The 25546-nt window shown below is 44.4% G+C and overlaps 2 protein-coding genes across 3 annotated transcripts in view; one reads left to right on the top strand and one right to left on the bottom strand.

Annotated features, from left to right (window-relative positions):
- The window catches only part of KIN (Kin17 DNA and RNA binding protein), a 35208-nt gene extending 26121 nt beyond the window's left edge, over nucleotides 1-9087 (top strand). The window contains exons 10-14 of one of the 2 annotated variants that reach the window (XM_053894892.1): nucleotides 1720-1788; nucleotides 2688-2799; nucleotides 3729-3742; nucleotides 4466-4540; nucleotides 8751-9087. In XM_053894892.1, the coding sequence (XP_053750867.1) occupies nucleotides 1720-1788; nucleotides 2688-2799; nucleotides 3729-3742; nucleotides 4466-4540; nucleotides 8751-8813 (333 nt within the window). In that variant the 3' untranslated portion in view covers nucleotides 8814-9087. The other variant, XM_053894891.1, reaches the window with a different exon arrangement.
- Nucleotides 9088-16519: 7432 nt separating this feature from the next.
- The window catches only part of ITIH2 (inter-alpha-trypsin inhibitor heavy chain 2), a 36695-nt gene continuing 27668 nt past the window's right edge, over nucleotides 16520-25546 (bottom strand). Inside the window, exons 17-21 of the mRNA XM_019460848.2 lie at nucleotides 21451-21564; nucleotides 20921-21119; nucleotides 19980-20152; nucleotides 18509-18620; nucleotides 16520-16795 (exon numbers count right to left, since the gene is read on the bottom strand). Of these exons, the coding sequence (XP_019316393.1) occupies nucleotides 16648-16795; nucleotides 18509-18620; nucleotides 19980-20152; nucleotides 20921-21119; nucleotides 21451-21564 (746 nt within the window). The 3' untranslated portion in view covers nucleotides 16520-16647. The remainder of the gene's footprint in view (nucleotides 16796-18508; nucleotides 18621-19979; nucleotides 20153-20920; nucleotides 21120-21450; nucleotides 21565-25546) is intronic.

Genomic DNA, 25546 nt, shown 5'->3' on the forward strand with positions numbered 1-25546 from the left:
GACTTCAGCTCAGGTCATGATCTCATGGTCGTGGGATAGAGCCCCTAGTCGGGCTCCACACAGGGCATGGAGGCCGCTTAAGGGTCTCTCTCCTTCCTCTGCTCACTCACGTGCTCTCTCTCTCTCACTCTCAAAAAAGAAAAGGAAGAAAAACAATTTTTTTTCCTGAAAGCAATTGTTCTTACCCAGAGAGTAATTCGCAAATCTTTAGAGAAGTGTTTTTTCCAAATTACATGTTTTCCTACTATCGCCTTCCCATCTCGTGGGGTGAAATGCATATTCTCATCAGTCTCCTAGGTGATTCTGATGTACGCCCTTCCTTACGAACCATTGGTTTAAAGGAAAAAGAAAGGAAACCAAAAGCAAAAGAAAAAAAAAAAAAAAAGACAACGCTTTCTACGTTTTAGCTAGTCCAAAAATTCTCTTCCTATTGATAATACTTCCAATTCAATTATATTTCCTGTTTGATAATTCTCTTATAACAGATTATTCAAATTCTCTTCCTACTTCCTCTTACGGAGTGTTACATTCAAAGGGAGGGTCGGCCAACAGTGCCATGATGATTCCATGTGTCTCTTATGTTGAAATGGGCAGTATGTTTGTTAAAATAACCAGCAGTCCCTCAAGCTAGATCGGAGAGCTTTAGTGTTTAAACTGAGTAAAGAAATATTTTGAACTGATCTATTGTGTGAGCAAGTGTCAGTAAGCCCAGTGATGTAATAAGTTAGCTTCAGATTATGAGTGTGTACCCATGAGGGCCTTTGAGAAATTGAGGCCAGAAATACTCTGATTAAGTCAGGGAAGCTGTTTTGGCATCATTTGGCTTCACTTAGAAAGTCTTAGACCGTTCACGTTTTCTCTTAAGCATGTCTTTCTACAGTTCCACACCCTCCCCCCAAAGTCCTCACTGAATTTTGATTAATATAATTTTTGGCCTGGCTTAGTGAAGTACTCGTGACCATCTAGTACCTCTGTTATATTCATTTGAAGTAGCAAATTCAGAATCGCTATAGTGACTGTAGCATGAAGTCAGGCGATTTATTTTTCCCAATCCGCCATTAGACAGCTAATCTAAATCAGCAACATGATGATAAAGAAGCAGACCCAGAATGCACAAATATGAAATAAGCCTAGATTTCTCTCCCACTTGAGAATTAGATGTTCAGAAGAACGATACTTTTAGCTGGAGCTAATCTGGAAGAATCCTGTGTGTATCAAAAATTCAGAGTAACATCACGAGAAGAGAACATTCTGGAAAAATGTCATGCGTAAGCTCAAAGACATTTCCCTGCAATTCCCAGTGAGACTTGCCATCCGAGTTTTTACCAGCACTGAACACCAGCGGTGTAATATCTTTGGCACCTTTCACTTCCTTGAATGGGAAGAAAGCAGCTCTCTCTGAAAGACCTGGATTAACAGGGTTGAGACTGACAGGTGAAAAGTCCTAGATTTCAGGGGACCTTCAGTGTGGAAATCAGCCTCGAGACAGGTGTTTTCTCCTTCTCGGTAACCATATCGAATAAAGGGAGAAAGAAGAAATAAAAGGTCACTCAGGGAACGTTTTGCCATGATTGGAAAGGCTTAGAACACCCGGATTTTTTCCTTAGCAGAGCAGTTACACTTTGCTATGATTTTTGGCGAGCATGGTTTAAATGAAGGAGTGAAACAGAGAAGATAACTTCTGTCTTTCATCTTTATTTTTTTGTCGTTATTTTCTAGGAAATCATTGTGAAAATTATAACCAAAAAACTCGGAGAGAAATATCATAAGAGAAAGGGTGTTGTTAAGGTAAGGCTGTGAGGCTGCGAGTGGACTCTGTGAAATTGACCGAATAAAGCCTTTTTGGTATTCCTGAAAGGTCAAGTCCTCAGGGCAGAAGCATTGTGTCTGAGGTTCTTGATGGTTCTGTAGAAGGAGAGCTGACTTCATAATTGGCGGAAAAGTGATTCCTTTGCAACCGTAATTTATATTTATACATACCGTGTGCTTTCCTCCTGGAGTAAACAATATGTATGAAGTCCCACGGGTGCCACGTAAACTCCCTCACTCACTGTGCAGGCCTTGCTAATCAGTGAGATGCATCCTCTTTGTTAACAATGGGCAATAAATATGATTATGTGCCTGGAGTTCCAAGGAGGGCTTCCTTGTTGTGTTTTGCCTGGGAGACTTTCAGCTGCTCTAAGATTTGAAAATTTGAAAATCAGCGCTCCAGTCCTTTTCCCTCTTTGCCGTCCCCTAAGAGTTTTATTCTGGCACCCAGCACTGTGCGTGCGTAAGTGCCCTTGTATTGTACTCGAAGCTGAGCATTGTCCCTCTCACTGTGTGTATCAAAGTCTTGTTCTAAGAACACCGACCAGTCTTTTATTCTTTGCAGATGAAAAGCCTCACTCGGCCTTGAACTGAATTCTTTATTAGGAAGCATAGAACCACTATCCTGTATACCTGAAACCAATATGTAAAACTGTGTCTTAAATAGACTGGAACTAAAATGGAAAACGTAATGAAATTTAAACAAATTTTAAGAAGCATAGAAGTCGTATATGGAATCTGTAAAATAGTGTCATTGATAGGAGTTACTCTTCCCATTTGACTGGAATGCCGTTTGTTTTCATCTTACCTATTTCTGTCCTTTGACGTTTGTGTTCGCGTATTTCTGCTACTATAAAAGTGTTGATTTCACATGACAGGAAGTAATTGACAAATACACAGCTGTCGTCAAGATGATCGACTCCGGAGACAAGCTGAAACTTGACCAGACTCATTTAGAAACAGTAATTCCAGCACCAGGTAAATCTTTCTGCAGACCATTTAACCTGTATGCTATCGAAATGAGTGATTCCATCCTTAAAACCATAGTTTTTTGACATTATTGGGTAGTTGTAGATGGGTTTCCTTTTTAGAAATCTATAGCTGCCAGTGTTAACTGATGCTCTTGATTTCAGGTGACGCGGTGGGTTTACCAGTCCTCTGCGAAAGCGCTTTTGTGGCATGAATAAGTTTTCCCTTCCTAAGATCCTTTTTCTCTGAAAGCAAAATACAAACTCATAGGGAAAAAAAAGTCACTCAGATGCAGGTTATTGTTAATATATCTCTTTAGCTGCCTGAGGTAGTAAAGTAAAAGTCTCTGCTGTTTGGCTTTTTCTTTTGCTTAATGGTCTTTATCATTTGAGTAGTTCTGATATCTCGTTCGAATGCTGCTTCGGTTGGGTTGCCTGCCTCTGACCCGACCCTTCATAGTGACAGCACAGTGATCGTGTTAGTCTCCAAAACTGCTTATCAGGTCCTTTATTCTTTCCCTGGAAAATAAAACTCATTTTATGGTTGAAAAAAAAGAAATTTTTTAGCTTTAATGAGATGTAATTGACATACGATAAATTGCACTTGTGTAAAATATACAATTTGATCAGTTTTAAGACACGAATACTCTCTGAAACCATCCCTACAATCAGGATAATGAATGTATCCATCACCCCCCCCCCCCCAATTTCCTCACTCCCCTTTATCCTTCCCTGCCACCCCTCCACTGCTGCCTCCCATGTCCCCAAGACAACCACCTTTCTGCTGTCTGTCACTATAGATCAGTTTGTTTCTATCTAGAATTTTGTATGAATAAAATCATACCATGTGTCTTGTTTTTTGGTCTGGATCTTTCAGTACGTGTACTTATTTTGGATTTGTGCATGTTGTCACATGTATGTGTCTGTAGCTCACTTCTCTCTGTTGCCAAGTAGTGTTTCCCGGTGTGGATATGCTACTTCTTGTTCATTCAGTCACCTGTTGATGGACATTTGTCTTGTTTACAGTTTGGGGCTGTTGCAAATAAAATTTCCAAGAATATTCATACGCAAGTCCTTATATGGACATATGGTTTCTCCCCTATTAAGAAGATACTTAGAAATAGAATGGCTCCCTCATAGTAAGAGCCAAAGCAATCTAAATTTCTTTTCCTTTTTTTTTTTTTTTTTTTTTTTTAGTGTTTATTTATTTTTGAGACAACGCAAGAGACAGAGTGCAAGCAAGGGAGGGGCAGACAGAGGGAGACACAGAACCTGAAGCAGGCTCCAGGCTCTGAGCTGTCAGCCCAGAGCCCGACGTGGGGCTCGAACTCACAAGCCGTGAGATCATGACCTGAGCTGAGGTTGGACACTTAACCGACTGAGCCACTCAGGCACCCCAGTCTGAATTTCTTTCTAATGATTTCTGGGCTCTGAACATTTTCCCTTCCACTCCTTGCAGATTAAGTTTCCTCTGACAAGTGGAAAAAAACGTGAGGAGTCTTAGAATGCTATAGCGATCAGAGTATCTCCAGACTATACTTTAGAGTATTGCAGAGTTCTGAAATGATTAAGAACTCAGAGGGGTTTTGTTTTTTGTTCTGTTCATTCACTGTAATTGCATTTTGCTGTAACAAAGTAGAAGAAAGAAGCAAACATTTCTTTGCGTTCAGTGATCTATTCTATCGTAGGAAAACAGAGGAAATGAAGGTACCTTAGAATCCATCAATGAGAAGACTTTTTCAGCTACCATAGTCATTGAAACTGTAAGTACGTTTCCACAGAGAAATTCCTAAAGGGCTTTAAAAATGTGCCATAGTTCTTTTTCATTGGGTTGGTCTTTGTTTTAGAGCTGGGGTTTGTCGTCTGTCTTCTCTCCTGTTTGGAAATCTGTAAGCTTACTCTTTGTAACTCTGCCATTGCTGAAGGATTGTATTTTCTGATTTTAAAAGAAATGCATATGTGGCTTAGTCCACTTGAGCCGGTGTAACAGAATATACCATATACTGGATGGCTGATAAGTAAATAATTTCCACGGTTCCGAAGGCTGGAAGTCTAAGAATAAGACACTGGCTGACTTAGTGTCTGGTGAGGGCCCACTTCCTGGTTCATGTGTTCTCATATGGTGGAAGGGACAAAGCTCTCTGGGGTCTTCTTTACAAGGGCACTAATCCATTCATGAGCGCACACCCCCATGACCTAATCACTCCCCAAAGGCCGCCCGCCAGATACTGTCACACTGGGCGTTAGGTTGCAGCTGTGAATTCTGGGTGGGACGCATCCAGTATAGCAATGCTTATTGTTTTAAGACCTGAAAAAGACAATTTAATATAAATAACTTTAAAAATTACCAATAATTCTCCAGCCAGATAACTCCCTTTAATATTTTGACTTGTTCCTTTTCAGTCTTTGTATTTTACAAAATTGTATACAATATGTACAGTTTCACATTCTGACTTTTTTCTTTCATGTCCAGTATAAAACTCAATTTGACATACAATTAGCGGGGAATATAGAATCAAAATTAATGACGGGAAAAGCCCAGAGATCACTATTTTAAGTTTTTTTTTTTTTAATTTAATTTTTTATTTTTTAAAATTTACATCCAAATTAGTTAGCATATAGTGCAACAATGATTTCAGGAGTAGATTCCCTAATGCCCCTTACCCATTTAGCCCATCCCCCCTCCCACAACCCCTTCCATAACCCTCAGTTTGTTCTCCATATTTATGAGTCTCTTCTGTTTTGTCCCCCTCCCTGTTTTTATATTATTTTTGTTTCCCTTCCCTTATGTTCATTTGTTTTGTCTCTTAAAGTCCTCATAGGAGTGAAGTCATATGGCTTTTGTCTTTCTCTGACTGATTTCACTTAGCATAATACCCTCCAGTTCCATCCACGTAGTTGCAAATGGCAAGGTTTCATTCATTTTGGGCAAGGTTTCATTCATTTTGATTGCCGAGTAATACTCCATTGTATATATATACCACATCTTCTTTTCCATTCATCCATCGATGGACATTTGGGCTCTTTCCATACTTTGGCTATTGTTGATAGTGCTGCTATAAACATGGGGGTGCATGTGTCCCCTCAAAACAGCACACCCGTATCCCAATTGCCTAGTAGTGCAATTGCTGGGTCGTAGGGTAGTTCTATTTTTAGTTTTTTAAGGAACCTCCATACTGTTTTCCAGAGTGGCTGCACCAGCTTGCATTCCCATAAATTTTTTTTTAATGTGTATTTATTTTTGAGAGACAGAGAGAAACAGACTATGAGCGGGAGAGGGGCAGAGAGAGAAAGACACAGAATCTGAAGAGGCTCTAGGCTCTGAGCTGTCAGTACAGAGCGCAATGCGGGGCTCAAACTCACAAGCCGTGAGATCATGACCTGATCCGAAGTCGGACGCTTAACCGACTGAGCCACCCAGGCACCCCCAGAGATCACTATTTTAAATAGTCCTTCCTTTCTTTCATAAAGGATTAAAAGGTAGCAGAGATCAGTGAAGTAATTTCTGGAAATCGGATGTACAGGTCAAGTTGTTGACTGAAGTAGACTGGATGGCTCACTGACAGTCTGTGGGCGCCCCAGTGAGGCCTGAGACGTCTCCTGAGGGAAGGAAGGGCCTGAAACAGGCTCTTCCGTCACCGCCTAATGCGTTTTGGAACTCTGAATGATGGGGCAGGGACTCTCCAAGTGAAATCCATTTTCACACCCAGTGTAGGAAGCGTCAGCATGTGGGGGGTGGGATAAGAGACCCCGCGGAGAGTCTGGTGACCGTCCTGAGCGCTCTCCAGGACTTGGGCTCGTAACTGCCCACTTTCGTGTGTTGCCTGAAGAGGGTCGGAGGCATCTAGACCCATCTCTGGACTGTGTTCCAGAAGATCAGGTGGGTCCTTATTTGAGAGAAACCACATTTAAGTAAATGGAGCATTTTTTCCCGGTCTCTGTCTACACGAATTCAGCAACTGTGACTGACACAAACTAGAAGGGAAAAGGAAAAGGAATCTCTCTGTTACTGAGAAAGTTCTCCATCTGACTAAATTAATAGACTGAGTTTTGTTTTGTTTTGTTTTTAACTCCCGTTTTTCTCTCTGACTCAGGCAGCATAAGGTCATGGAACATCTAGCATTTCCTTGGAAACGATTCTCCTGCACTTTTTAAATTCATAGTAGCATCCAATTTAGATCCCGCCTCAACTCGTGTTTTCATCTCAGGGAGACGCAAAACAACTAATTAGCACTGAGGGCTTTCTGGGTTCCATCCAGATACCTTCGGGTTAGTCTGGTTTTCACGGACCCGTTTCTTTCCTCCCTTGCCGTGACCCCACTTGGGCCTTCCTTCTGAGCTTGCGTGGCTTAAAGAGCTGGGCTGGGGTAGGACTAGGAGGCGTGCCCACAAGAGGCTGGCTGACTGTGAAGCGGCAGGTACTTTTCAAAGAAACCTGCGTATTGTTTTTCCTTTGGCAGCCTCCCCCGCCCCATTTAAAAGAAATGTGTTTGTGTGTGCGTGTGTGCACTTGTGTACGTCCCCACAATTGCTTCAAGTCGTTGCCGTGAAACACACAAACTTCCCGAGTGATTTCTCCTGCTGTTTTTATCCCTTCCGACGTCTTCAATTATAGCATCAGTATCAAAGTCTTTGAAATTTACTTGTTTATTAGGCAGATTTTTATTTTTTTTTTAAATTTTTTTTTTTAAACGTTTATTTATTTTTGAGACAGAGAGAGACAGAGCATGAACGGGGGAGGGGCAAAGAGAGAGGGAGACACAGAATCGGAAACAGGCTCCAGGCTCTGAGCCATCAGCCCAGAGCCTGACGCGGGGCTCGAACTCACGGACCGCGAGATCGTGACCTGAGCCGAAGTCGGACGCTTAACCGACTGAGCCACCCAGGCGCCCCTCAGCAGATTTTTAAATAGCTGACGAGTTATTCAGAAAGTCTCAGCCTTTTAGCCCAGCTGTTTGCCTAGTTGACCAAATGAGCGGCTCCCTTCTTACTCCCCGATTTTGTGTTCTTCTCATAAAAGCCTACCTGACCGTGGGCCTTCACACTTGATAATGAAAGAGGCAACCTGAGTCATGCTTTATCTGGGGAACTTGTTTCCATCGAATACAGTCATTATTATATGTTAAAAAGAATAGCATTTTTAAAAGCATTGTTAAGGGAAGGTGTGATTCTTCACAAACAACATGAAAATCTCACTTCAAGGTTAGAGTCATTATCATCATCATTTAAAAAAAATTTTTTTTTAATGTTTATTTATTTTTGAGACAGAGAGAGGCAGAGCATGAACCGGGGAGGGTCAGAGAGAGAGGGAGACACAGAATCCCAAGCAAGTTCTAGGCTCCGAGCTGTCAGCCCAGAGCCCGACGCGGGGCTCGAACTCACAGACCGCAAGATCATGACCCGAGCCAAAGTCACTCAACTGACTGAGCCGCCCAGGCGCCCCAGGAACAGCTCTTTTCCAAGGGGCCATTTGTGAGGAGCCCGGGATTCTTCCAGCTCGTGTCTCCGTCACCTTCACCGAGTGACTTTTATACTTACCGCGCTCTTGTGCTTCAGACAGGCCAAGGCCGAGCGTGCTGGGCTGCACGTGCGGGCAGCGTAGCCTGGCCTGGAGGTGGCCCGCGTCACTTCTGTTCACCTCTGCGGCTGGAGCTCCATCTCATGACCGTACCTCACCCCATAGGGAGCCAGGGAAAGTGTCCAGGGAGCAGAGGAGATACGGAACAGCCAGCAGGTGCCTGCCACAACGTGTAGGGATAGCACATTTCACACGTCATCGAAGAAACCATGGCGCTTCCTAATGAGAAGGCCGTAGAATATTTTAAAAGTCACAGTCGTACGGAAATGTTAGCTGCCGTAGTGGTATTGTAGGGGTATGGGAGAGACAAATTTGGATCTTTAAGTGTGGTGTCATTTTCTTGTCTTGTAAGTATATGTGTTTTTAATCTTTTCTTCAATCATTTTAATTTGTAGGGCCCTTTAAAAGGACGCAGAGTCGAAGGAATTCAGTATGAAGACATTTCTAAACTTGCCTGAGTTTGAAAATTTGTTAACACATTAAAATCCTAAAGCATCAAATTGGTGTTCACCAAGGCATTATAAGACTCTACTGTGTTAGGGTGTTTCTTTTGTATAAAGCAAATGGATTTATTTAAATATTACTGTATAGTTGTTCAGCTAAGCTTATAGAAAAATCGAATTATGTCTCATGAAGTATCAAAACAATGTAATTTTGTTTTTACTGGTTTGGTTTCCTTTGTAATATTGCCTTAAAGATTTTTTATCTTCATTAAAAGAATGTTATCGTAAAGTGTTTTGTATAAGACAATTTAGAATCGTGTAGAGGAAATCCTTCATATACTCTATAGTTGCAGTGGTAACGTTGAACTATAAATCTAATTACACTTTAAAAAGTCAGACTATAGAGTCTCAGCTTTATTGAGATAGAGTTCACGCACAATATCACGTACAGTTCGGTGGCTTTTAGTATACGTACAGAGATGTGCACCCATCATCACTATTTACTCTTAGAGCGTTGTCATCGCCGCAGAAGGAAACCTTGTGCCCGTGGTCTCTCCCTGTCCTCCCACTTTCCCCAGCCCCTGGCAACCACTAGTCTACTTTCGGTCTCGGGGACTTGCCCGTCCTGGACATTTCATATCAGTGGAATCGTAACAACAGGTGGTCTTTTTACGAGTCGCTTCTTCCGTGGAGCATTGTGTTTGCAACGTGCACCCACGTTGTAGCGTGTACCAGTGCTTCCCTCCTTTTTATTGCTGAGCACCGTATGGGTCCACCACAGCGTCAAAATCCGTTTGTCAGTTGACGGACATTCTGGTCGTGTCTGCTTTGGGGCTCTTAGGAGTAATGCTGCTGTGAACGTTTGTGCGCACGATGTTCTGTGGACACGTGTTCATACGTTTTCAGTGCCTGGGAACAGAGCTGCAGAGCCTGGCTGTACGTCATGGGATGATGTTTCTTTATATTTAAGAGAGAGAGAGAGAGAGAGAGAGACAGGGTGTGAGCAGGGGAGGGGCAGAGAGAGAGGGAGACACAGAATCCGAAGCAGGCTCCACACTGTAAGCTGTCAGCACAGAGCCCGATGCTGGGCTCGAACTCACAAGCTGTGAAGTCATGACCTGAGCCGAAGTCGGACGCTCAACCAACTGAGCACCCCCCCCCCCCCCGGGGCACCCCTACCATGTTTAACATTCTGAGGAACTTCCAGCCTGTTCCAAAGTGACTGTACCATTTTACAATCCCATCGACAGTGTTGAACTGTACATTTTTAAATAATAGATCAGTGTATTATTTAGGGATGCAGAAGACTGGAAACTCAGCGAATACTTGGGTTATGTAAAAAATATACATATATATGTATATATATGTATATGTGTATGTATATATGTATATATATATGGATTTTTTTTTAATAAATTGATGGCTCATGCGACAGAAGGAGCAGATCCGGGCTTGCAGTGGGGTCCAGGGTGCAAACAGCCTGGTCGGGCCTGGCTCCCGCGGCCCCGGCTTGGCCTGTGTCGGCCATGCTCTCAGCCCCTCTCGACAGCAAGATGACCGCCAGCGTCCCCGGCCTCCTGTCTCCCCCTTCTCCCCCGGTTCAGACAGAAGACTGGAACTGAGGCTGGGACAAATCACTCCACGGGCAAGGGTTGGAATAGTGAGATGGGCCAGACCTGGGTGGTTCGCCAGCCCCTAGGCCGTCTCTCTCGGACTTAGCATCAGGGATTGCTGATCAATTCTGTCGTCAGAAGGCGGGAGGACCCGCCCGCGAACAGAACCGGAAGATGACGGCAGCACGAGATGCAGTAACGGGGCGATGTCAGTAGTTTTGCCAGCTCTGTTCTTCGGGATAAGTTCAAGTGTTTCTGGACTAACTGGACAGCACAGGAACGTGGAAAGGAACCGGGTGTTGGAGTTGAGCAGGCTTCAAATTGAATGTCGGCTGTTCTGTTCACCAGCTGTGTAATCTTAGAATGTTTTTAATGTACAAATTATCAAAAAAAAAAAAAAAAAAAAAAAGTGTCCCTGCAGGGTTGTTGTGAGAACTACAGAAAATACACGGGAGGTGTCAGACGGGGAGCCACGCATCTGTGGCCCCGCCTGGCCTGGTGTTAATCTGGCCTGAAGAATTTCGTTAGGGAGAACGGGGCTCCCTGGTCAGAACAGGTAAGTCAACCTTGCCGAGATTCCTCCCCCACCCCCCACCCCCCACCGCCAACCTGTCAATTCGGAGTCAACCTCCGTAGGAAAAAATGTTCCATCCCTACCTCCCACATTCTGATTCTTTTCCCCAACATCTTCCTGAAGTTATCCCAGAATGAAACAAAGTAGCGTAACGGATGTTAAATTTAGCATTTAAAGATCCAAAGCACAAAAATACGACTCTAGACGACAGGGCCTTTATCCCCCCCCCCCCCCCAACCCCTGGAAGTTCTTAGAGGCCAGTAGTGTTTTATGTTATCCACGGTGACTGCAGATACCTAACGTCAAGTTTTCTATGGGCTTTTTTTTTTCCTTTCTTAAAGCATCACAAGCTACTTTTGTTTACATAGACTTTTTTTTTTTTAACAGTTTGAAGCTCACGGTGAAATGGAGCAGAGGGTACAGAGATTGCCCATAGATCCCCTGTCCCCACACACACCGCCTCCCTCACCACCCACATCCCCAAGCAAAGTGGTACGTTTGTTACAATGAACCTATGATAATGATGAACACATCGTCGTCATCCAAAGTCCATAGTTTAGGGTAGGGTCACTCTTGGCGGTGTCCCGTTCTATGGGTTTGGGCAAGTTGGTAACGAAATGAAATGAATTCACCAGTACAGTATCATACAGAACAGCTTCACCAGGCTAAAAATCCTCTGTGTTCTCCCTGTTCGTCCCTCTCCCCCCCACAGCTCAACCCCTTGGCAACCGCTGACTTTTTTTTTTTCTTTTTCTGGCTCCGTATCTTTGCCTTCTCCATAATGTCATACAGTTGGAATCGTATGGTATGTAAGCTTTCCAGATTGGCTTCCTTCACTTAGTCACATGCTCTTAAGGCCTCTCCATGCCTTCTCATGGCTCGATAGCTCATTTCTTTTCAGCGCCAAGCAATACGTCTCTGTCTGGATGTGCCACAATCCATCCACTCCCCTACTGAAGGACATCTTGGTTGCTTCTGGATTTGGTCAATTACGAATCAAGCCGTTACCAACATCCGTGCGTATTTTTTATGTGGACATGTTTTCAGCTCAGAGTAGATGCCAACGAGTGCAGTTGCTGGATGGTAAGGGGAGGGTGTGTTTGGTTTTGTAAGAGACTGCCAAACGATCTGCCAAGTGGCTGCGCCATTTTGCATTCCCGCCAGCAAGGACTGAGTGTTCCTGTCGCTCGCGTCCTCACTGGCATTTGGTGGTCGGTGTTTTGAATCTTGGCCCTTCTGATAGGTGTGTAGTGGCATCTCGTTATTTTAATCGGCATTTCCCTGGCGACCTGATGTCAAGCATCTCTTCGTGTGTCTATTTGCCATCTGTGTATCTGTGGTGAGGTGTCCGTTCAAGTCTTTCGTTCATTTTTTAATGGGGTTGTTCATTCTCTTATTGTTGAGTTTCAAGAGTTCCTTGTGTATTTTGGATAATAGTCCTTCATCAGGTACGTCTTTTGCCAGTATTGTCTCCTGGAGCATGGCTTGTCTTCTCATCTTTTATTTTTATTTTTTATTTTCACTTAAAATTTTGTTTTAATGCTTATTTACTTTTGAGAGAGAGAGTTGGGGGGGGCGGGCAGAGAGAAGGAGACCCAGGATCTGAAGCAGGTTCCAGGCTCCAAGCTGTCAGCACAGAGCCCGACATGGGACTTGAACTCATGGATCGCATGATCGTGACCTGTGCCGAAGTCAGATACTTAACCGACTGAGCCCGTCTTCTCGTTTTTTAGATAACTGTTTTTCATCATTTTGCTTGAGGTCCTATCAAATTATTGGTAATCGTGTCTTGGGAAGTCAAATTCCCTGAGTTTTCATTGGGAATGCCACTGACTCCTACTGCCTTCCTTTCTGCCTTTCCTTGCCTACTTCTGCCTGTCCGTTTTTCCTGTCATACTTGAGTAAATTCACTGAACAAACATTTACCGAGTTCCCCGGTAGGTAAGCCGTCACAGTATGTGCTGTAGATTTAAATGTGAGAAGCAAGTATAGACCCAAGATGTGTGTTGTGTAGGAATTGACAATGGTCAGAGAACTGATACTCAAACGAAATGATTGGCCGATAAAGAGACACTTGACCATCTGGGACAGCTACTTAACAATCCACCTTAACTTTGCTGGGCCTCGGTAAGAGACCATGAACTGATACCAGGATATACCTCGGTGCCTCCTTTGCCAAAGGAGAACCACAGGATTAGAATATGAATCAGCCTTGATTGATAAGTTGGTTATTGGCTTGACTGAAATGCTCTCAAATATTAAGCCGCTAATACAATTAAAAGGAAGCATCCTTGATTTTTCTTTCTTTTACATAGATATTCCAGAGAAAGTCACCAGCGTAGACTTGGCCGGTGTGAAGAAGTGTTAAGAACAGTAACACTAAATTCTTACGGCATTTTTATGTATTCAGCACGCAAAAGCATTATTTAAGCATTTTTATGTATTCGGGCAGCCAGGTAACTTTTACTCTGATCTTATTGGGTCTTTGGAGCGACTTTTCTCTCTTTCAATCGGGATAAGGCTGAAGAGAAAAATGCCACTTTTTATGGTATTAAGCGATCCTTTGAAGCATGTTGAATGGTTTGCATAAGGTCTCACACCAGTAGGTACTAAAATAACTCCTGATTCGTGCTTCATTTTTACTACACATCGAGACAATCTTTAATTTCCTTTTTTAAATTATTATTATTTCTTTGGAATAGGTAACTCTTTTCTTTTTTCTTGAAGCATGGGCTCCCATTTCCCTGACAGTAAGATATATATTTGCTTGGTTTAAGGGAAACCATTCGGATTGATATTTATGAAAAGCTTTGAAGATAGGCTACAGGAGTCCTGAAGATGATTGGAAGATAGGGGCCCTGCGACACCCCAGCTGAGATTTACGGTGACGGCCTACTCCTCTCTACAGAATTACGTTCTGATCAATCCCTAGTGGGTTGCAGAATGCTCCAAAGAATAAGCAAGCGTAATACAGGTAATTGTCAGGTTGTTTTCCTTTATTGCTGAGAGCACAATACTTTCAGAAACTAATCAAGAGGTAAACAGTGGAAGAATCTCTTCCTTTCCACTGATCCCTAGTAATTTGGTTCCTTCATTTGAAATTCAAAATGGAGTATCCATTTGTAACTCAAAATTAATTTTATAGAGAAGGCATATTTCTGGTCTCAATGGGGACGCATGGACAGCATTAATACAATTTTAGTTGCCTTATTCAAAACGCCAGCTATTAATAAAAGTTTTGATAATTGAATAACATGGATTTGACTTTAAATCTAGTTTTACAGAACTGTGTTGTTCAGCATCCTGCATGTAAATATACAGCCTAAGATCTTCATTGTTATTTTTAGAGCTACAGAGCACATGTAAAATACTAGGAATCAAACTAAAAATATATCTAAAGATAGTAGTTTTAAAGTCTAAATTCTTGCCAAGTAGCAGAGTTAAGTGTAAGAACCTACTTTTGAAGTTTGTGTTACATATTAGCATTTTAAGATCAGTATTTTTGAAGTAGAAAACGGAAAACATGGAGTAGACTTTTAATGTACCATAGGTGCCACAGATAAAACTAAAAGGCAGTGCCATTTACCTCTTCAGCACTGAGGTTACCTATGGATTCTAGAAATATCACATTTCCTTACTATTTTACAATTAGACCAAAAGACAAAAACTTGATTTTGTAAATACAGGTTGAGTGTGTAAAAAGAGGCAGTTTTGTGTACTTTCTAAAGTAAAAATAACTTTTACCAAATTATGGAGAGAAAGCTTCATAAAAATGGACCTGTAGGGGTGCCTGGGTGGCTCTGTCGGTTAAGCGTCCGACTTCAGCTCAGGTCATGATCTTGCGGTTCGTGGGTTCGAGCCCCGTGTCGGGCTCTGTGCTGACAGCTGGGAACCTGAAGCCTGCTCCAGATTCTGTGTCTCCCTCTCTCTCTCTGCCTATCCCCTGCTTGTTCTCTGTCTCTGTCTCTCTCTCTCTCTCTCTCAAAAATGAAACATTAAAAAAATTTTTTTTAATGGACGTTTAAACAGGTTTTAAGTGCAATTTTACCACTTTGACATTTGAAAATATATCCTAATTCTAGAAATTGATTTTTAAAGGGAAGTTATAAACAAAGGAAAGTACAGACTTACAACAAACCGGATTTGCACCAAATCACCCAAATCCACTATATTACTGCAGACATTATGAAGTCCGATTTGTTGTGTATTGATTCTGCCTTATAAATGTCATCAGCCTTTTGTGAGGACATAACTTGCTAGTTAATTTGTTTCAAAATGCAGTCTAATCATATAAGATTTAAAATTACTCTCAGGAATTGCTTAAATACAAACAAAAGGTATATAAGGAATACTCAGGAAGCCTCTGTGTTCAAGATCATTGAATCTGTGTGAAACGTGTTGCCACATAGGGGTGACTTCCAGAGAATCTGGACCTATGATTGTCTCAGAATTCATAGTAACATTAACACTAAGTGAAGTTAGCCGTGTGAGGTAACATCCTGAGCGATTTTAAATATGCAAAGAATTTGGGAATAACAAAATCTCCAAGGCGACCTTAGAATGCCATCAGGGAAGCAGGACTGTTACGAGAGGTCGTAATTTAATAAGCAGACACCTACCCATTTGTATCATATCTTATCTGGAGGATAGCTTTGAGAAAAGAAACAGGTTAGTGAACTAAGGCCTTGTCATGGTTTACTATAGGTGTCAACTTGGCCGGGCCATGGGGTACCCAAAGAGTTAGTCAAACACGATTTGGGGTGTTTCTATGAAGCTGGTTTTGGATGAAATTTACATTTAAGTCATAGCCTGAGTAAAACAGGTGGGCTTCCCTAAGTGGGCCTCATCCAACCAGTTGAAGGCCTGAGTACAACAAACAGGATGAGCCCCCCCCCCAGTAAGAGGGAATTCTCTAGCTGCCTGCCTTTGGATTTCATCGGCAGCATGGATTTTTCCTGCCTCATGGCCTTCAAACAAAAACCGGCTTCCCCCAGATCTCCTGCCCCATCAGTCAGCCCATCCTGCAGGTTTGAAAGTACCATCCTTTATAATGATGTGAACAAATTATTGTATAAATCACCCCCCCCATATATATATGCATAGTTCTGTTTCTCTAGAGCACCCTGACTTACACAGTCTGCACGGACTAAAAAGGATCTCTGAGGCCAACACTGTGGAGGAAATGTTGGCCAACCACACTGGGCCATCGCAGGGACCGAGGCAAGCCTATCCCAGCAACTGGCGACAGGGCTTTTGCCGCCGCAAAACAATCAAGATCAGGCAACTTCCCCTGTTCTTACTCGACGTTCGCCAAATAACCTTCTCATAATTGAACATCCCACGTACCTGATAGCATCAAAATATACTCAGCCTACAGGGCTGAAGACCAGACCCTCGAGAATAATGAAATCATCACAGAAAATGCCAAGTTGAGGGCTCCGTCTGGATGCCAGCGGGAGTGGCCAAAGCAGCTTTTCCTTTGCATGACCCTGATTAACGCGTCTTAACATCTGAAAACTCGACAAAATCCTGAATCTTCTTTGCAAAGTATTTATTTTCCTCGGCTGTATTAACAGGTTTTCTAAACCACCATGACATCTGGTTACTGGAAAGGGGGCAGGGAAGAGCCGTATATACGTATCATTTCCAAAGCCACACATCTTTAAGGCCTTTGGAGAAAGCTATAAAGCTGAGGCACAAAGTAATCCTTGTAATGTCCGTCGATGAAACCTTTCCCGCTGTTATGCACGAACCAACAGGAAACCTCTGTTCCAAACACTCGATCTGTTCGATAGTCCTTCTGCAGGCCTCTGCGGGGAAAATGGTGAGTATGGTTAGACTTGGCCAGCTTGCGTATCTGCAAATCTTTGCTGTTCATCATGCCCCTCCTGGTGCCGTATCTGCTCACGCCCACATACCCCCACTCCCCAAGCTGTACAGAACATTCTCTCGAGCTTGGTGTTGGAAGGACAGAGAATAAGCACTGCATCCTTAGATAATTCAAATAACCCTTTGGAGACTGACCAATATGTAGACTTTTCCAGCACGGGAAAGAGTGCAAGTTAACGTCCCAGTGGAAAGAAAGTGGGAACCAAATGCTGAGCCGCTGTGGGCTCACCTCACACGTCCCCTGCTGAATGAATCTTCACCGTGAGGGTGAGTGTTCTATCTAAGGGCGATGCCAGCTGTTTCTGAGAAATCCATGCTCCCACTTACAGGACAAAGAAGCCGATGATTTAAAAAGCTGTGTGGCCTATTGTCACTGGTGAGCTTTAAAATACGGATGAAAGCGCACGACCCCGTCCACCCCGAAGCCCCCGTCAACTCAGTCTCAGTTATGTGTTTCGAGGTGCTTCCAACAGATGAACTGGAGGCCCGACAGTTACCTTTGTCATTAGAGTATAGCAGGTGTGTGTTTACCAACCTAGATAACTTATTTTACTCTTATTACTGTGCTCGCCATTTCCTTATCAAACATGCTCACCGACGCCCACGGGTCACTCACTGGTCTCCAGTGAGCCAAACTTCACCAAGAGCTCGTCGTTTTACTTCAAAAATCTATTTTTGTGGTGGTATGTATGGCTTAATTATTACTGCAGTGTCATCACTTACTGATGTGGAAGCCAAGGACATTTGCGGACAAAGAAAGTCATTTCTTATAAAGCAACGTTGATTGCTTTGTAAAAAAAATAATAAAAAAAAAGGCCAAAAAAAATCCACAAAAAAACCTGCTTTAAAATGATATCAGACAGGCACAGGGGAGACTGCTGTAAAGGACTGGGAGAAATTTAAAAGATTGAGAAGAATGTAAACACTCACGATGCTTTCCAAGTATAGAATCCTCACTTTGAACAAAGCATGCGGAGATGGTTTGTGTCAGAAAAGCTACACAAAAATGCATTTGGTAGATTCATACTCAAGAAGAAGGCTGCAGTTTTACATAAAATTATACATTCAGGGACTCCTGGGAGGCTCAGTTGGTTGAGCGTCCGACTCTTGGTTTTGGCTCAGGTCATGATCCCAGGGTCGTGGGATCGAGCCCTGCATTGAGCTCTGCACGGAGCATGGAGTCTGCTTAAGATTTTCTCTCTCCCTCCGTCCCTCTCCCCTACTCAGGTTCTCTCTGTATCTCAAAAAAAAAAAAAAAAAAGAAAAGAAAAATAAAAAATAAAAAATGTATATATTCTCTAGCACTGTGGTTCACAGGCATTTTTATGATTTCCTTCTTTGATCAGCTTTTTCAATAAGCCAACTGGTGACCATAGGGCTTGTAATGCAGAGGATGAGACCAATGGCTTCATTTCTCTTGGCATTTTATGGCACCTCCTTATCTACCTGGGTCTATTTGCAGTTAGGCTGGCGTCCCTGCAGTGGCCTTATACAGATGTCATGTGTGTTTCTCCCTGATGAACTGTTTCGTTGGACATAAGTAACGCTTGAAATAGCTTTTCTTGCTTCGCTCATTTCTGTTCTAACCCCGGTAGGAGCGCTATGGGTCGCTGCTATATGCATCCGAGGCCTACCTGGTGACAATCAACCTGTGTCCCTTCACTTCCATGCTCGCCTCTGGCTTCTCGGGGTCCTTCCCTGGTCGCTCATTGAAGATCCGGATCTTTGGCTCATGCATGAACTGGCCTAGTGACACAAAGTCCAGACTGATTTACGTGGAACCCACGGTAAACAAAAACAACAGCCTCATCATCATTGGATCCAAACTGCACTTTGGTCTCTCTCTAGAATTTCTGGGGCCGAAAGACATACCGAGAGGGAAAAGGCAGAGCGATGGGAGGGATGGGTCCTTCCCAAGAGCAAAGCAGGCTGCTCACCCCACACACGAGGCTGACCCACTGGACGAGAAGTGGAGTGGAACGCCCTGTGGCTAGGGGTGCGGGTGAACACCTGTGAGCACGGCTCAGATCGTAGAAACAAGGTTTGTGATGTCATAGTCACATGCTTCAACCGAACTGTTCCTTAGAAGGTTGGGGTGCCTGGGTGGCTCAGTTCGGTTAAGCCAACTGATTTCAGCTCGTGTCATGATCTCATGGTTTGTAAGATCAAGCCCTGCATCAGGCTTTGCGCTGATAACACGGGCCTGCTTGCGATTCTCTCTCTCCCTCTGTCTCTGTCCCTCCCCAACTCACACACGTGCTCTCTCTCTCTCTCAAAATAAAAAGACATTAAAAAAAAAAAGTTCACCTCTCTTCAGTTACAAAAAAAAAAAATCTTCAATGTAGAATTTAAAAATTGAAAACATTTCTCTAACTTTCCCAGTTAGTGATGATGAAATCCCGCGTCTGGGATTACCCGCACCAGCAAATGGTCTTGGCTGTAGCACAACCCAGTCACCCTACCCTGCAACGTAGGGTTGTATTAATCGTGTTTGTTACTTTCTGTATATTATGATTTGACATCTTAAAACCCTGACTGGCTGGGAGAGATCGCCCCCTCCCTACCCAATTCTGAAAGACCGCAAAGGACTCAGACAGGAGCATGCCTGCCGTGTGCAAGCTAACCACCCAGAGCTAGACCTCCGCTAGCTGGCCTGCACAGCCCAGATGGAATCATTCCAGGCCCAGGTGCCAGGTAAGTAGAGACCACCCTGGACCCCAAAGCCCACCTACATTACTCAAGCTAGCCAACCCAGAACTCCCCTCCTCTGTCTTATCTTTGCACAGAAACACCATAGAGGCTCTGGCCTTGCCCTGCGCGTTAGCTCCCTGATGAAAACTTGGCCTTCCTCTGCGGCCCTGCGAGGCGAGCCCTGCCTCTCGTTTCCAGGGGGAGACCGTGAGCGATGGTAAACGTTTCCATCGATGGCATTGGCCCCTTTGCGTCCTCGCTCAGTCACCTCTACAAATCAAGCCCTGGGCACAGAGTATGGCTTCAACCCGTCTTTTGAGTCCACACCTGTCACTGTCCGAGTTCTAACCTCCAAAGTTGCTCGAGACCAAGAGGGGGCCCCCCACTTTGCCTGATGGTCGATGGACACCATACCTATTAGTCCGTGTGCTTTAGGTGAAAACTTGTTTGTGGGGGGAATGTAGATCCCCAGAAAGTCTACGTTGATCGGATGCTTCTTCCAAACCCGATGGAGTAAAACAGAGAAGGACATGTCTTTATTCAGGGTGATGGTCACAGTTTGCTCTTTCTTCACAGAGACAAGCACCCTGGTGTGAAAGCCAAAATGGAGTCAACATTTCTAGAACAACTGTTCAGGACGCCATTCCTCCCACCCCGGACACGAGCTGGCCACCCCTCCCTGGACAATCTCACCAGTGGTCTAAGTCCTTCACAACATTTTTGCCACAGAATGTTGTTTTCACTCCCGGCTCTGGAATTCTGTCAATTTATATGTTTGTATAAAAACAATTAGCAGGGGGGTGCCTGGGAGGCTCAGTTGGTTGAGCATCCGACTCTTGATTTTGGCTCAGGTCATGATCCCAGTGGGGTGAGATCAAGCCCTGCGTTGGACTCCCCACTGAGCGTGGAGCCTGCTTAAGATTCTCTCTCTCTCTCTCTCTCTCTCTCTCTCTCTCTGCTGTCCTCCTGCTCATGCTGTCTCTAAAATTAAAATTAAAACAATTAACAGATAATAATGGGAAAATATTACTCCTAAGATACAATCATTGTGTTTCTGGGCACAGTCTGACACGGAGTCGGCCGTGGAGTTTTGATGGATTCATTCACTTTTCTAACACGTATTTACTGCATACCTATGACATGCCTGGCCGTAGGCTGGCACTGAGACACACAGTGACCAAAAGATGTGGACCCTGTTGCCAGGAACGGGGGAGTAGGTAACAAAAGCCTTTCTGAAACGCGCGTCTTCATATTTAAAATGACAATGTTAAGTTCTAGTTTATATCACGGATCTCTGGATTTATGTACGTAGTCGTGTGGAGGGCGGGCCTGAATCCGGACGTGATAACACTTGCCTCTGATTAATGACGCGAGCAGTGTCAGACCAGGACAGGATGGACGTACGGGAGCCCCGGCTCAGGGTGATGGTCTCGGTGCTGATTTCTATTTTCATGTCTTCGCTTTGGAAGTAAAACCCCAGTTTTCCAAAATAGGTTCTGAGTTTTTCATTCTTGGGCTTCTTGGCACCAGTGAGCTGCCCATTGACCAAAATCCCTATGGAAAAACACATGTTTGGTTTTTTTTCCCCCTCCGTGAGCCATTTCGCTTCAGGATTTGACATTTCTTCCTATGCAATGCTCACCTTATTACCATGTATTATGGTAGTTTAAATTAATTATATTACAGTAAGATCTGCCAGTTTACACTCAGGTTTTTGGCAATCGTAGTTCACTTAGGCATATATTTATAATTTATTTCTAATTATCAGGGTTTACAAAATACGGGACTTTGATCCAGTTAAGAAAGAAAGAAATCCCAGGTAGCGACAGTGAAGCATGGTAATGATCCCATTGTTTCGTTCGGATGTAGTATCTTTTTATTTTACCTAATTCTGGATCAGAAACAAGGTTGAGGATTTTTCCTGGTTCTGAGTCAATATTGAAACAAACATTCTTTTCATTTTTCGGTAGGTAAATGATGAAGTGTGGGTCGTTTTCAACTGGAAAATAAACAGAGAAAATGAGATCAAACAAAATCATAGAAAGGAAGATGACTTTGAGCAGGACTTGATTCCTGACCAGCTTTCATTTAACAGGAACAACTATTTACGGCGCTTCTACTATTTGCTGGGTTCTGTTCTAGGCACTGGGGGCCCAGTGGTCCAAACCCGTTGTCCCTTCCCCATGGAGCCTCTGTCAGAGTTTTAAGTGATTGTACAAATATGGTGTATACTTGTTCTGAAGCTATCAGGCCAGAGATTAAAAAAAAAAAAATGAACAAGAAACACACAAAGCATGAGACACACACACATACACACTATATATACATGTATACGTATATATATATGTAACATACATATACACCATACATATATATACTCTGTATGTGTACATATACACAGTGAGTGTTGTTTTAAGTAACCATATGCAGTACATAAAAAGAAAGGAGACAGTATTATTTGTCGGCATACAGATTGATATTAATCAATTCTAAGAGCAATGAAGCATGATGCTACCCTCAAGAAAGAAGTCCCTTGTTACTGGACAACTTATTCTGGCCGATCTTTCTTATTTGTTTGTTTGTTTAATCATTCAACAAATATTTGGTGAGAAAAAAAAAAAAGCAAACTATGACCAAAGCACTGAATTAGGCAGTGTTTGGTGTAGCTATAAATAAGTCATGGTCTTGTCTATAATACCTTCAAGAAAGGCACAACTTCATGCAGGAGTCGCCAGGATTCTCTCATTGACCAAACTCCACTTAGGCTCCCCCCGACTCTTTCAACGACGCCTCAACTTTTGGACTCACATACGTGTCTGTCTCTGCATTGTCGTTTTTTAGCAGGAATCTTACTACCTTAGTTTAGCTAGAATCCCCGTCCTCCATAATGATCACCCTTGATATCTAACCAGGTTTCTCATCCCCCACCATCCTCCAGGTGATGTCTGATCACCTGGCCGCCTTCCACAAGATTCCTATTTGGCTGGTTTGGTCGGAATCCCCTTTACTCCTGATGTTTCCTCTTGGTGATTTTCCACCTGCCGCCCCCACCCTGTTTTTGTCTACAAACTCCCACTTTCCCATGCTGTACTTGGAGCTGAGCCCAATCTTTCCCGCCTAACTAGACCCCATTGCGGGGCTCCTCGCACCCATCACGACAGCCCCCCGCCCCTGAATAAAGTCTTCCTGACCATGCGCACTCTAACAAAGGTCACGAATAATTTTTTTCTTTAACGGGTTTTCTTTCACGGAGACAGACACAACCACTGAGGTAAGAGAGAATAAAATAAAAGGCACGAAAGTGTCACAAGGCCAATGGTCTGGGGGTAAAGATGAAAGGGTGACGAACCCCGCCTGGCTAGTTGAACCCCACCTGGCTAGACGGACCCCAAGGGCCTTGCGAAGGAGTTCGCACCAAGCCTTGAAGATGGGAGAGGAGGGGAAGGAAAAAAGACACAGGAGACAGATTTTGTTCTGAGGGCACAGAATGAGGCCCAGCCGGGAGGTATAACAGTTGATTTGTGTACAAGTGACTATAAGGATGGGTTCTTGAAAATGTAGAAGAAGATAAGACTAGAAATGGGGGTCATAGAGACGGCGGAGCACCACACGGAAGAATGGACCTGTAAGTTGGGGAGCCATTCGAAGCTTTTGAGAGTCAATGTGGCAAAGATTTGAGTTTAGGGATATAACACGTCACAGTATATAAATTAAGTATTGAGAAGCAGACAAAGGAAAGTCAGTTGGCAGCTAATGTGGCAGCGGGCCGGGCGAGGGATGGTAAATTCGCGAACTCCGATGGGAAATGGGACCCGCACGGGAGGGGGAGTCCGGGGGTGCGTGGTAGCGTCCACAGTATCTGGTAACGGGGTGAGCTGTAGGAACTGCACTGGTTGTGTTTTCCAGAATAAAACTGGAACGGCGGCCTCCCATCCACCGAGGGGTTGCTGTTTTCTGGACGTGATCGCAAAGTCCTTTGCAAAACATTAACTCAACTGATTTTCCCTGTGGCCTTGCAGGGGACAGGCGAGCTGCCCCGAGGTCACATTACAGAGTCAGTAAGTGGCAGAGCGAGGACCAAAGGGCAAGCCCGTTCTCCCACGCGCTCGGATACGCTCGTTCGTTCTCAAGTGTGTGACTTGGGACATGAAATGGAAGAGAAACCAATCCAGGACACGAATACAGTCTTGTATGGCTTTGCACCCCCCACCAGGCTCCTGCTCCGTGATCAATAAATACTTGGTTAATCGATTTGGTGCTGAGCGGGGCACTCGAGGGCATCATTAAAACACAGAACAAAGGCTCTCGACTCCCTTTCTTCAATTAAGCAAAAACCATTTTATCACGACAGCCTCTTCCTTTACACAAATCCGGTGTTTTGAAACGTCTTCTGAAGGGAATCGCTTTGGTTGAAGATAACGATTGGTTTTGCCAAAGCCCACGAATCCCGCTAATCAGACCTTCTGGTAATGACCGCGCATCAGAGCCGCCATCCTGAGTTGATAGAATCTAGACGGCAGACACGAGGCGTCATATTTAGGCTGGTCCCAGGACTCCCACGACTGAGTTCACAGAGTCCTGACGACCTAGGGTTTACGAACTTCTGCTGGGAACCAGGGACCGAGTCCACAGTAACCACCGTGTAGTTTTTTCCTCATCCCCATTTTACAGGCGGGCTCACGGAGACCCAGAGAGGTTTCAGAGTCTGGCGCACGGTCCCGTGGGCAGAGTTTGACCGCAGACCCGGTCCCCTTTCCTGCCTCATCCGGCAGGCCGTGAACTCAGAGGGAGCCCTGCATGCTAACTGGAACGGACGTTGAAAACTAAGTTAGCTTTACCTCTACACGTTTCGACAGAAGCTTTGTTTTGCGAAGCAGCAGTGGAAGAGGCTCACGCCCCTGTCAGTGCCCTTGTCCCTCGCTCTGAGAGCCACCCAGCCCCGTCCCCACGTGGATGCCCTGCCCGCGAGTACGGCGTGCCACCACTGGCTGGAAGTCCAATGCGGGGTCCTTCATTAAGCTCCGTCGCTGGACGCGCTCAGGTGGGAGAGCGGAGGGGCCGCTCTACGAAGCATTGCCACCCATGGAACGCTGAAGAAGCAAATCCCTCCTGGCCCACAAGTAACAATTTTAGAGACAAGCCAGAGGGGAGAGCTGTGCTCGCTTTAAAAATTGATTTGAGAGGCGCCTGGGTGGCTCAGTCGGTTAAGCGTCCGACTTCGGCTCAGGTCATGATCTCCCGGCTCGTGGGTTCGAGCCCTGCGTGGGGCTCTGTGCTAACAGCTCAGAGCCTGGACCCTGCTTCCGATTCTGTGTCTCCCTCTCTCCCTGCCCCATCCCTGCTCAAGCTCTGTCTCTCTCCCTGTCAAAAATAAATAAACGTTAAAAAAAATTTTTTTTTAAATGAATAAACATTTAAAAAAAATTTTAAGTCGATTTGAAGTCCTCACTACGTTTTCTCTGTTATATAATGCAGTGCTTGGTGGATGGCGGGTATACAGTCTGGAGAAATCGGTTCTGATGGTCAGAAATGTTCTTGCTGGAAAAGTCTGCGTGCCCGGCAGTCCCGAAAAGCTGCACGCTTCTGGAAACATCAGGAGTTGCTGAAATTTCAAACAACCCGAATCAAGCTCATACTTCCAACAGGGAGAGGGATGCGCTCACTCCCCCTGAATGGTGAAATGTGCTCCTTTCTAATAAGAAAGAAAGGAAAGAGCTCACACAGGCTTTCGACGCGGGGCCCGCTAATCGCTAGACGGCTGTCATCTCGCTCCAGGAAAGGTGGCCATACCGGACCAGGAAGGGGAGAGGAGACACTCTCCTCCCCTGGCCCCCAGAAGCTCCTGCCTCTCTCTCACTGGTTGGGAAAGGATACTGGGCAGGTTGACGATGAGGAGAGACAGCAATCTGTACAAGGAAGCAGCTGCCAGAACTGTCGCACAAGGAAGCAGTCTTCCCTTGGATGATCCCACCTGTCACCCG

This window comes from Panthera pardus, unplaced genomic scaffold (assembly GCF_024362965.1).
Source record: "Panthera pardus isolate Hobbes unplaced genomic scaffold, ASM2436296v1 HiC_scaffold_6, whole genome shotgun sequence".
Classification (NCBI taxonomy): Eukaryota; Metazoa; Chordata; class Mammalia; order Carnivora; family Felidae; genus Panthera; species Panthera pardus.